Here is a 12,709-nt window from a genome sequence, read left to right on the forward strand (position 1 = left end):
GAAAGCTAATCTAATCCCGAGAGAACCGAGCGCACCCTCACATCCCGTCTGTTGGAATTCATTAAGCCGCCAAGCCTCTGAGCCGAGAGGTCCGTTCCTAAAGCCTGGTCTGAACTCGCCCGTATCCATCATCATCCAGCCCTGATCTGCTCAAACCCAGCCTGCCATACTGGTGTGTGAGGGAAGTTTGTAAACCCGTACTCTCTCTCTCGCTCTCTCTCTCTCTCTCTCTCTCTCTCTCACCCTCTCTCATTCTCTCTCACTCTCTCTGTCTCTCTCTCTCACACACACACAAACACACGCACACACATCCTCAGCCATTGATTTGATAAGTCATCTTCTGTATCTCAGTGCAATGCTTTTGGATCTAACAAGTGTTGTTTTTCTTCCCAACTGAATTGGAACATTTCTGTCTAAATTGGAGCAGTGCTCTGAAACGATTCGCCGGCACATGTGCGTGTGTATGTGTGTGTATATATGTGTGTGTGTGTGTGTGTGTGTGTGTGTGTGTGTGATTACAGGAGCTGCCTGGCAGAGATATGCACGGTAATGTAAGTGCCAGCAGTGAGGCCAGACTACTACAAGGCTTCAGTTTATTCCTCGCCGTCTACACGACTCTCATTAGCAAATAAACACATTTGTTCCTTCGCTGGAGGAGCTTTTTAATTAAATCCTTTCCTTGAAAAAAAAATATATAAACACCCTTCAGAAAGCACAGCAGTTCAGTGGAGGCATTTTTATTCCAAGATTTTTTTTTTCTGTCTTGACTTAAAAGCACCCAACGCTGGCTGACTATGCCGCAACAGGAAGTTACAAAGGCGTTTGAGACAGGAACGTATTTTCCAGTGCCCACAGGGGATAGAAACACATCTTGATGGTTTTTAAAATCACAGTCTGTGGAATAGAGAAAGATTTCAGCAGCTGTTGCATATCGGACAAGACGTGACGCGGACGAGACAGGAATTGTGCTTCTTCCAAATGGCTGGAGCATTTAACTACAAGGCTGTTAGACTCACAGCAGATCAAATAGAGCCTAAAGGTGTTCAGTGTAGGTAATATCCAGTCTGTGCTTCTGAAAGTCGAAAAATTTCCAGGCCTGTATTTAAATTTAAAGAAATCAGCCTGGATCTAGTTTTATTTATTGATTGAATGATTGACTGATTTGTTTATTTTTAATTTCATGCTATTATCAAAATCCATGAAGAAAAGATACGGCATAAAAATCTTTTCATCAAGCAGCATTTGATTATTATTATTGCACATATGGTTTTTCCTTAAAATACGTGTTCCAATTAATATCAATGCAAACATTATTTTTATGATGTTTTTTTGGGGTTTTTTTGGTGTGTGTGTGTTTATACAGTATGCTTTCGTCTATCGTGGATCAGGTGGTTTACACATGCTGTATGATAGAAATACAGGTGTTTTTATTAGGTGGTTTCCTTTTGGTGCTTTCTAAGGCAGTTTTAAGTTTAGGCCACTGAGGACAGGGAAAAAGAACAAAAACAACAAAAACAACACCACCACCACCAACGAATCGTGTGCATCCTATTTGCATCTGTATTTGTATCTGTTTAGAGCGTGTTGTTTACTTGTCTGATGTATTTGCTTACATCCCATTTGTGTAATACGTAATGTACATGCATTTTTTTAAGAGCTGAATTCTTGAAAACTGCTTTAAAATGATGAAAATGCAGAGTTCAGTTTTGACCTCACTGTATATATTTTCGCCAAATGAATAAACAATGAAATTTAAACTAATATAACCTAAACAATCTTAACAATCATTCAGGTAAGTTTAAAGACTGGTGTCATTTATTTTGCATATGTTACACAAACAACCAAGAGACTCTTGAGACACAATGCTGCCACCACCATGCTTTTTTAATTTTATGGCGATTTCTGATATTTAAACCTTATTAATGTACATTTCAGCTTCATACTGAACTAAATTCAAGGAAGGTCAATACTTATGTATAGCTCTGTATATCCTTTATATCCTAAAGAGTTTTAAGAAGATTCATGAATATGAAGATATTTGATAATATAACAAAGGTTAATTAAAATCTGTGCTTTGTTCAAAGATCCGAGCTGGAGAGCCGGCGGCCATCGTCTCACGTGAGCTCTCAGAGCAGACCAAGAACCGAATCCACTCCGGGGACATCACATACACGGTGCGAGCTTTGGGACAGCTAGTGGACCTGCTGGACGTCCAGCTGCGCAATCTAACTCCGGGGGGCAAAGACAGCGCCGCTCGCAGTCTCAATAAGGTATAACAACCTCTCTATTAAAGCTCTGAAGAACTCAAATTCTCAAGTGTTGGATTATCAATGTGTTTTATATGAGTATTAAAATTTGCGAGCCAGCCGCCATGCTAGATTTAGCTCCATAGCAAGCTGTTCAGCATCTTGGATACCTTCCAGGCAGGCTTCAGCCCAAAGCAGCGGCTAGCTGGAAGTGATCACACGCTGAGCCAAGATTGTTTGACAGGTATGGAGACGAGGATTTTGCGACGCCTTCGATATCTCAGAGTCCAGCCAGTCAAAGTTCTTTAAGTCTTATTACTTTGACTTTGAGTACTTTCAGACTGGTGACACACATTTGCTGGCATATTGCAGCAGAGCAGCAATTATGTTTGGGTGTGAAGTTCCAATTGCGAGACTCCAGCTTGCTTTAAAGTAAGAAAGAGTTGGAGACTGTGTTAGATACAGTGAGCTAAGCAGTAGGTATTGTTTTAATGATGGTCGTCTTTGCCAGGCCTGAACAATCTCCCTGTGCTTCCGAGGCCAATAAAAATACTTTCAGCATGGAGGCCGACAAACTACCGGGGATATGCTTGTTTTTCCTTTCCTTTCCTTTCCTTTCCTTTCCTTTCCTTTCCTTTCCTTTCCTTTCCTCTCCTCTCCTCTCCTTTCCTCTCCTCTCCTCTCCTTTCCTTTCCTCTCCTTTCCTTTCGGTGCTCAGGGCAGCCAGTTCAAACTGCCAGTATGCTTTCGGTCTCATTTTTAAAGTCGCTCATGAACATTGTTAGATTTGCTCTAAACTGTGTTTCTTTCCATCTGATGGTGAGACAGGATTGAAAAAATTTGGACAGTAAAAACATTGTCATCGTTACAACAACCTCATGTCTCAGTTCAGCTCCATTTGCATCTCCTAATTCAAGAAATCCACACGATGAGACACATAGACAAGATATATATGTTCTTTTATTGACCTTTGTGTCATTACAGTCAAAAATCCTTCAATCAGTGATCCAGACTAGCAAAGTCAAGCATTCAAGTCTTTTGACAGCTTCTCATTTACTCATTCCGTTACAGCAATATCGACAGGTTCCTATATACACACACCGCTATACCATGAATATTAAAAAAAAAAAAGCTTTTATAGTTCGAGGCAAAGTGCACGGAGAAGGTTTTTAGCTGCAGGACGTCATGGGGATACTCAGGGGTTAAGTGCGTTACTCACGGGGCAGAATAGCAGTGCTCAGTGGGAACTCCATTAGTAACAGATGACTGAGATAAGAATCTCTTCCGATAAAGCACACTAGGGACCGAACCCACAAACCTTTTGCTTTTCAGATTTCCGAAACCATTACACTACTGCTGAATTATTCTTATTCGGTTCAAACAAATTCAAATAAATGATTGCCATTTGGATTTGATTGGTCTGTTTTTTATATGATGTTTTTTGATTTATATGTTTTTTTATATTTATATTTTTTTAATCCAGGAAATATGAAACTCAGCTTCAACATTTATCTTTTCTTAGATGCTGTGTATGGATTTGAATAAATATAATTATTTCAAAATGAAATCAAATATACAGCTGGCCTTTTGAAGAACATTATGCAAATAGAATTGTAAATGCATTTATTGCTAAAGTACAATTAATTACAGGCAATAGAATAAGTGACTTTTTTTCTACTCAAACAACTACAGAAAAATGAGAAAATGGTGCCAGTAATTATTGCTGTATGTTTTCTTAAAATGTCTTTCTGATATCCCAAAAAAGAAACTTTTTTTAATCCTTTTTAATTCGGCTTCGAGAGCCACTAAATGAGTTGTAGCCACAGAATGAACTGCAAAATTCTATACATTCTTCTCACTGGAACAACCTTTAGCCTGGAAAACACTGGATCTGTGCATACACAAATCAAAACTGTAGACTCAGACCTTAGAGAGGAGCTCATCATCTCGTACAAGACTGTGACGATAGTTCTCACCTTCCCCTGACAATAACAAGAAACCGAGGCTCACGGGAAAGAAAGTATTTTTCTTCCTCTTCATCTCTGTCTCGCTTCCTCAAGGTCACCCCTCGCTCGGCGCTCCTTTTCCCTGTATAATTTGTATCATCCCAAATGTCACGCTAGCCTCTGGGTTTGTTCGTCACGCTGCGCTAGCATTATGAACGATCCCTTTGATAGCAGTGCAGTGGGTTTAGCTCACAGTTGAGTGTGCAAACCGCGAGATCTTCGACACTGTACGGATGAAAGGAGCGTGAGAGCTGCCAGCAGTGGCGCTAACAGGGAGGCTAACATGGAAGAAAGGAGCTTCAGCGCAGAACAGCAGGGCTAGCTTCGAACACGTCAGACAACGAAACGGTTTAGAAGTGAGCACAATGTGACAGCTACTGAAAAGACCAGCAATGAGTTTGCTGCTGTTTATATTTGTTCAGTGCTGGTTGCTCAGCCGTGCTCGCTAATTCACGTGTCGAAGATTTTCTGTACACTGTACGCTCTGATGGGTTAGCATGCTAATCCTGTACCACAAATACAAATTATGTACTGATTTATTTCTCTTTTTTCTCCACATCAAAGAGTTCCTTGTCTAGTTTTTTGATAATGTCTTTTTTCCTTAAACTTATGTTCACACTAAGTGACCGACGACCGATTTTCTCTTAACGAGCCACAAAACATAGCCAACAATAGTGGCATTCAACAAAGCAACAGCTCAACAACAGACAACAACAGACAAACTTTTAGATCTAATTATTCCTCACCTCAGTCCTGTAGTGCATTTGGTCCAATGCTTCATCAGTTCCCCATTTAAAACCTTAATTACTACCTTCGATTACTTTGTATTTCCTGTTCAACATACACAAATTGCAGACAGTGTTATAACCACAGATCCATCTTATCACCGTCGAGACAAATATAGAACGGAAGGCTGTAGAAGAGATCGTTAGTCATACAGCTAGTATGAAGTCTATTATGTTTCATGCAAAATCAAACAAAGGAACTTCTGTTTATCTAGTTATTTTAATAGGTTCCTGTTTGCCACCAAGACTAATTAAAAAACACTAAATTAAACACAAGCTAGTGCGAGCACATGGTTAGCGCTAATGATAGTTATGAAGTCGTCCTTATAAGGTCGGTTAACGTTTACAAAAGTGATCATTTTACAGGTTGTGTGTATGTTTTAATGACAATAATCATTTCTTCTAACAAAGTTATTTGGGCTTTTCAGCTGCAGAAAAGGGAGCGCTCCTGCCGCTTTTTCGTACAGGTATTTAAATCCTCCTCTATGCCATTACCTCATTCTCACACCAGCCCTTTATTTACCTCAGCATCTGTGTATGTGGTGCTTAATGTCCTGCCCTTCATTTATACCAAGACCATGTTGTGTTTCATTTGTCCTTTTTTTTTTTTTTACCTATACCACCTCTCTATCCTTTGTGGCCTTGAACCAAAACATTACATCATTTACTGCAAATTGCTCGTAATAGAGTATAATCTCCAGTCAGAAACGTAGAGACTCACCATGCATGTTTAAAATCCTGCACATGCTCTTTATCATTTTATCCAGGCCTCAAAGGTTCGCACTTATTCCTGAGTGGGTTTTAAAGAACCCTACACGGTCACTGAATCGAAACGGATTTTTATTGGATTATTAGCTAATTTTATCTGCCGACAAAGGGGAATTAACGTTAAATAATTTACTAAACATTTTGGTAAACAACAATAATTTCGACCAATCACAAGCAATTAAGCTTGATTTTCAGTTGAAATATATTGAAAACTGTTCACCGGAACAAAACTCTAATTCGTTTTGCACATATTCTTCCTTTTTTTTTTTTTTTTGCCGCAGGTGAAATAAGATTCAGTGACTACTGAGGAATAAACATGTTGGGGAATGTGTTGTGTTAGTATTAACTGCTCTAGATACAAAACTCTCCATCTTTCTGTTCCCCTTGCTTTATAAAAGTTCTTCCTGAACCCTACCGATCCGCTTGAGTTATATTTTGAGGTTAATGAACAAATTGTTGTTTTAAAAAACATGTAAGTGATGCTTATTTAAATCAGTTTAAAGAAATTTGTGTATATTTATTAAGTTAGAGTACTGAAAACTTTTCTTAAACATATAATGAGAAGAAGAACTAAAAGATAAATAAAAAAAAAGTAATAATTAAGTATGAGCAGCATATAATGTAGGTTATTGTTATTAGTATTTTAGAAATTAATAAAATTGTACCAACAGTCTAGAAAAACAGCACAAATTCAAGAGAAACCACAGCCAATGACCATGTAGCAAGTTTGTTGTGCTTTATCTTTTGAGGTTAGACTCTAGTGTCATCGATCAGGTCCTGGTCTGTAAGTAGAGAGACACACAGGCACAGAAGAAACAAGATTTCAACAGAGGTGTCTATCGATTGTTCTGGTTATAACTTTGTGTCCCATGAAAGTTTTTAAGGTTCTTGTTTTCATTGTTATTTTCATTGTTATCATGAATCATTCATAGAGAAAAAGAGCACTGTTTTGTTTTGGAGTTCTGGCTTGGAGAACACTTGTTCACTTGACCTAGTTAACAGGTCCTAGTTAAGAAGATTTAAAAAGACCCCTAAAGTTGGGCACATTTGCTTAGAAGAAGAATTACAGCAATCTAACATAGGTGGAATAGTAAAAGGTTGTAAGATCTGAATCTGGAAAATAAACTGCTTTACTGTAGGCTTGGAATGGTGGATACAATTCTGGGGCTCTTAACGTACAAAGTATTATAATATCTGCCATGAGGGGTGTCTTAAGACAGCAAACAAACAGCTAGCCAAAATATGTATACTGTTGTTGTTTTAAAAATAGTGACTATAACTTACTCAAAAAGTGTTTCTACTAAAAAAATGTAATTTCCACCCAGTAACCAGCACTCAAGAACAAACCAAGAACCCTGAACCCTGACTAATGTTCTTCAGTGCTAAAAGTCTTGTGTTTCAACTGTAGTCTATATTGATTACATTGGACAATAATGTTGATCCTGGTCATTGTACCGAGAAGCAAATGGATGGATGTTTTATTGATTCTGTGATATTGTGATTTAGGGATGGGTGGGAAGGATCTCTATGATGACAAGTACTATACAAGAATTACCCAGAAGCAGAATCATGAATGAAAGCTATGCAATGAAGCTGCACGACCTGTTTATGTAAACGGCTAATCCTCATTACTATGAGATGGATGTCGAAGGGTAATTGTTAAATTTCATCAATATACATGTAGAATATATGGGTAGGTAACACAAATTATACTTGAAGAACAGATATAGAATGTATAGAATAGTATAGAGAATAGTACAGTATAGAATGTTCTTCCTTTCTGTTGAAGACATTGACCTGAGAAATAATGAAAGTATTAATTTCAGTGAATGTGTTAACGTCAGCATCTGCCCTTAATGATGAAGTTCCCAATTTGACCTTGCACTTGATTTACTGTATCACGCATCACAAAGTTTCACACATTCCCAACATAGGCTTTTGTCTGGGTCCAAAATTTTCCTCCCAGCTTCCAGAACATGCCAGTAGGTGGATTAGCTACTCTAAATTGCCCCAAGTGTGAATTGATGTATGAATTTGCAATAGACTGACATCCCGTCCTGGGTGTATTAATACCTGGCTCCCAATATTGCTAGGGTTCCACCACAATGCTGAGGATGTATACTCTTTTCTCAGTACAAGAATTTATGTTGAAAGTATTTTCTGTGGACATTATATGGACAAATCCTGGTGTATTTCTTTAACTAGCAGAAGTAGTGCTTTTGGTTGTAAAGCAGAGGGCAGAGATCTCACCAGGCCTAGAGATTCAATTGATTGCACCATTCTAAACAAAGCAGTCTATAATCCTTTGTACCTTTAGCTGTATTAACAGTTTTTACACCTCAACCAGTTGCATCAGCTTGCTAGCATTTAGTAAAAACAAAAAAGTTTAAGCCCATATGGTCCTGTCAAGGATGAGATTTCAAGCAGCTGACTATTGTCAGCTACACTGTAATGACAAGCAGCACAAAATTAAAAAAAATAAATGAATTAAAAAAATACAGACGTCTTACACGAAGAAAGTCTTCGCGGTGAAGCAGAGCTCAGCGCATGGAGTGTGAGGTGCTGTCCATAAATACATGATGTGAAGAAGATGTCTGAGGATGTGAACAGCACAGGCAGCACTGACCAATGAATTATTGATGCACTGCAACAACATCTATATTTCACAGCCACTGCAGCTAGCACATGCACAGCAGACAGAGATACACTTCATGAAAGTAGGTTGTATTGTTAATAATATTTTGTTTTTTTATGTACTCACTTTGATAAAGCTTCAGAGCTGACAAGCTGACAATTAGCCATGCATAGGATCCCTTTTTTATTTTTTATATATATATTTTTTTTTAAAACTGAGCAAGTGTTTTTTGGCATTTGCCTATAATTATTGGTGCTGATACCAAAACGGATTATCGGGTGTAATGGTTACAATTTAATTTGATTTGATTCATCATACTGACTTCATGAATTTGATTTAATTTAATTCTCAGTATATTTTGAACAAAATTTGACAATTGAAAAGACTCCGTTGTTAGATGGTTGTGTAACTGCATACTGCATAATACGTGTCGATCGTTGCAATCCGGAGCTATCGTGATATGATTCACACATTTTTAAAAATGCACATGGTCAGATTATCAGAGCACAGTGCACCATGTCCCGAAGTACCCTAATTACATCCCTGCTGCTTAGTATTAAGCATTTAAATGCAACAAGGAAGATTGTTATTTTTTAATTTTTTATTTTTGCCTTTTTTCTTTAGCTTTTATTGAGCTTTTTTAATGTTTCTACCTAGCAACAAACTCTATGGCCATTACTCTATGATGCTTACCAGTGATACAAGAAGGCTGAACTAAGCATCCAGAGCAGCATCAGTGACTGCAATCATTAAAAAATTAACTCAAGACTGCTGGAATTGTACCAAGTGTAACATTATTGGTTTTAAGGAAAAGTGTATCAGTGCTCAGTGCTTGCAGAATTGAAGTGACTCTCACACATGGCTACAGTCTATGTCTCTTTTATAAATATGTTTATTCACTTTATTCATATTACTTACAGTACATTGTAGGAGAATGTTGTAGTTCCTCCTCTAGTTATTTGCACAGAACACAGTTTGCAGACTGCTTTGCTTTTATTGCCATCATTAATTGTGAAATATGGCCAGATTGCTGTCATGTTGAGTCGTCTGTTCATTAGCGTGACAGCGTACACTTGGCTTTTGTCACAGTATCACATGGTCTTGGATGCTGGCATTAGAGCAAGATACAGTACAGGATACCAGTATCAGAATCTTTGCATCATTATTTACAGTAATTTCAATATGTTCATTGGTTGTTATTTGCATTTACTTAGCTCCATAGTGACAACAAAGGATTCTTTTGACACAAGGAGGAATAAATGTGCTTTATGCATGTATTTACATTATTTTGCTAAATATTGTAGTTGTCTTTAAATATATATATATATATATATATATATATATATATATATATATATATATATATATATATTTAAAGACAACTACAATATTTAGCAAAATAATGTAAATACATTTTTTATATACATAAAATACATAAAATACATAAAATAAATATATATATATATTTATTTTATTTTTTTTTGTTTTGCATGATAATTATAACTGGGGCAAGGTGCATTTTATGGTTAGCATGTTTTCCTCACACCTCCAGGGTTCAACTCTTGCCTCTGCTATATAAGTGTCGAGTTTGCATGCTCTCTTCATGCCTTGGGTTTTTTGTTTGAGCACTACAGTTTCCTCCCCAGTCCAGTCTTTATTTGTCCAAAGTGTGTGTGCCATTGTGCTGTATGGTGTGCCCTGCCTTGTGCCACAAATCTCCTGGGATAGGCTTTAGGTTCCCCACAACCCAGTAGGATATGCAGTGTAAGCAAGGTGTTATTGCTATTATCATAACAAACAATTTCTTATCAATGTATGAATGAACCCATAAAAGGTTATTATTATATTAACCTCTTGAGACCCAAATGTCCTCATATGAGGATATAACATTTTCTCACACTTCATTGTCTATATATATTTATTGTACCAATCTTATATGAGGACTGTTAGGTACAGTATAATTCTTTTGCCAAACTGCTTCCTTGAAAACTCTGATTAAATTTATAGTTATCAGCTATGAATTAAGAGAAACAGTCAGTAGAACTTGTAATGTACACAACAGTAGCATACGGGTCTCAGGAGGTTAAACATTTTTTACAGGATACAAAGAACACTGTAGGCTTTTTTTGCCTGAACCCTTCAAAAAGGTCTATATGAAGCACCTGGTAGAGTCTTCAATAGGTTCTATATAGACCTTTTTTAGTGTATAAACACATCAGGTTGCTTTCAGCATATTACGGTGATGATTTATCCCACATGGATGGTCAGGGACAGTTAATTGCGTGCATATGAATGATTTGCATTGAAGACAGCACATGTGTAACTTTGTTCACCTGACTAGTATGTGTTGCATGACCAGTTTGAGCATGCTAAATAAGAGTGAAGGAAGTACAGAGAGAGAGAGAGAGAGAGAGAGAGAGAGATGATGGAGCAGCAGCTGGTGGGTGTGCAAACAGAGGCATTGATTGCAGCAGGGTGAGAGTGTCGGGACGATAATTGATTAGGGGAATGGGAACGTTTTCTCTGCTCTTCACTACACGCAAGAGGATCTTCCCTGCAAATCCGAACTCGCCAAGAAAACACTTCACAACGCACCTGCTTTTTCTCCTATCAGTTCCAACAACGTAGACTTATTCGCACCTGAGCATATGAGAGGATGGAGAACTCAAATCAGACAGTTTTGATGTCAGTACAAAAGCGAGAGGCTGAGACAAAACAAGCTCAAGGCAGACGGCGCATGTGTTTGTTTACGGTATCTGGCAGACGTTTGGTTAGGCACATTTTATAAAATTTTTAAATTGTTTGAAAATATTTAAAATCAACTTTGTTAAATGCATATTTAAACCCTTTTTGTCAGGAGACACAGGGATAAAAGCAGAACCAAATGCAGGGACAACAAAATAAAAACAGATTTTATTAACCAAAGCACAAAAAATAAATATGCGATAACATGAATCATGAACCGAACTCTGCGAAGTTAACCACAATGCAGAGGAAATAAATACACATAATTAAACCAATTACCACCAGGTGAGTATGACAAGACACGTGACAGAAAACACACTGCTGGAACACAACCTAATGTTCCGGCAGTTAATGTCTAAGCAGAAGTCCTGACAGTACCCTCCCCCTCGAGGCGCGTCAATCCCGTATCATGACAGAATGTGTGGGGAGCCATTATTCAGAGGGGGCCGAATGGCATCCACAGCTGGCAGAAAGGGCCGAGCGATGTCCACAGCTGAGCAGAAAGGGACAAGGGATGGCCGCAGCTGAGTGAATGTCCGCACGACAACCCTGGCCAAGATGTGGCCAGACCCACATCCTGAAAGGGAGGGAAACATCCTCCACAGTTCACTGAAAACTGACTGTGTCCCCACCAATGCAAAAAGGGGGATATTGATAAAAAAAAAAAAAAAAAAAATCTGACCCCTCTTACAAGAAGCGGAGTCCTTCTGTCAGGAGACATGGGGAAAAAGCAAACCCAAATGCATACTCTGAGGAAAAAATACACAAATTAATTAAACCAATCACAGCTAGGTGATTATGACAAGACATGTGATAGAAAACACACTGCCGGAACGCCGAGAATGTTCAAGCAGAAGTCCTGACACTTTCAGATTGAAATTGCATGAGGGCAGGTGTCTGTCTCCACGGAGCATAATCAAACCCAAATGCAGGGACAGCATGAAAAAAGGGGACTTATTAAGGAAAAAGCAAAATTACAAAGCCATGTAAAACACTGGAGAGGAATAGGCAACAAAAATAAAGCAGAAAACAGAAAAAAGGGAAGCAAAAGCAGGTGTATATATAGGGAGGCAAGGAACTGGTGTGCTGTGGCAGGAATAGATGGTCTGGCAGGGAAAACACACGTGAGCAAAAACAAAGACACATGGCACAAGACATAATCAAAGCCTGCAAGAACATGGCGGAGTAGCCAGAGGTGGCTAAGGGACGTCCACAGCCAAGCAGATGGGCTGAGCGACGTCCACAGCCGAGCCACGTAATCTGCAACCCATGTCCAGAAAGGGAGGGAGGGAAAAATTAATGGCCAAAGGCTTTAACAGAGCCACCTCTCCCACAGGATCAGGAAAATGTCCACAAAAAATAAAGAAAAAAAAATTCTAGTCTGTAAAATTCTCTGCAGGCAAAAAGTGAGGCGGCATCCCCCACAAAAACATACGTGAAGAGATTTTGCGGGGCACAGAGGAAACAAAAACAAACAAATCAGGCTGGTGACATCTTCCACAAAACAGAAGTAAGGTGGTGTCC

At 38.4% G+C, this 12,709-nt stretch overlaps 1 protein-coding gene across 8 annotated transcripts in view; it reads left to right on the forward strand.

Annotated features, from left to right (window-relative positions):
• LOC132841763 (adhesion G protein-coupled receptor L3-like) overlaps positions 1 to 12,709 on the forward strand; it is a 276,039-nt gene that overhangs the window by 191,596 nt on the left and 71,734 nt on the right. For 5 of the 8 annotated variants that reach the window (XM_060864273.1, XM_060864276.1, XM_060864278.1 and 2 more), the window contains 2 exons: positions 2,085 to 2,270; positions 5,466 to 5,504. In XM_060864273.1, coding sequence (XP_060720256.1) covers positions 2,085 to 2,270; positions 5,466 to 5,504 — 225 coding nt within the window. The remainder of the gene's footprint in view (positions 1 to 2,084; positions 2,271 to 5,465; positions 5,505 to 12,709) is intronic. The other 3 variants (XM_060864275.1, XM_060864280.1, XM_060864279.1) reach the window with 1 other exon arrangement.

Source organism: Tachysurus vachellii, chromosome 2, assembly GCF_030014155.1.
Source record: "Tachysurus vachellii isolate PV-2020 chromosome 2, HZAU_Pvac_v1, whole genome shotgun sequence".
Taxonomy (NCBI): Eukaryota; Metazoa; Chordata; class Actinopteri; order Siluriformes; family Bagridae; genus Tachysurus; species Tachysurus vachellii.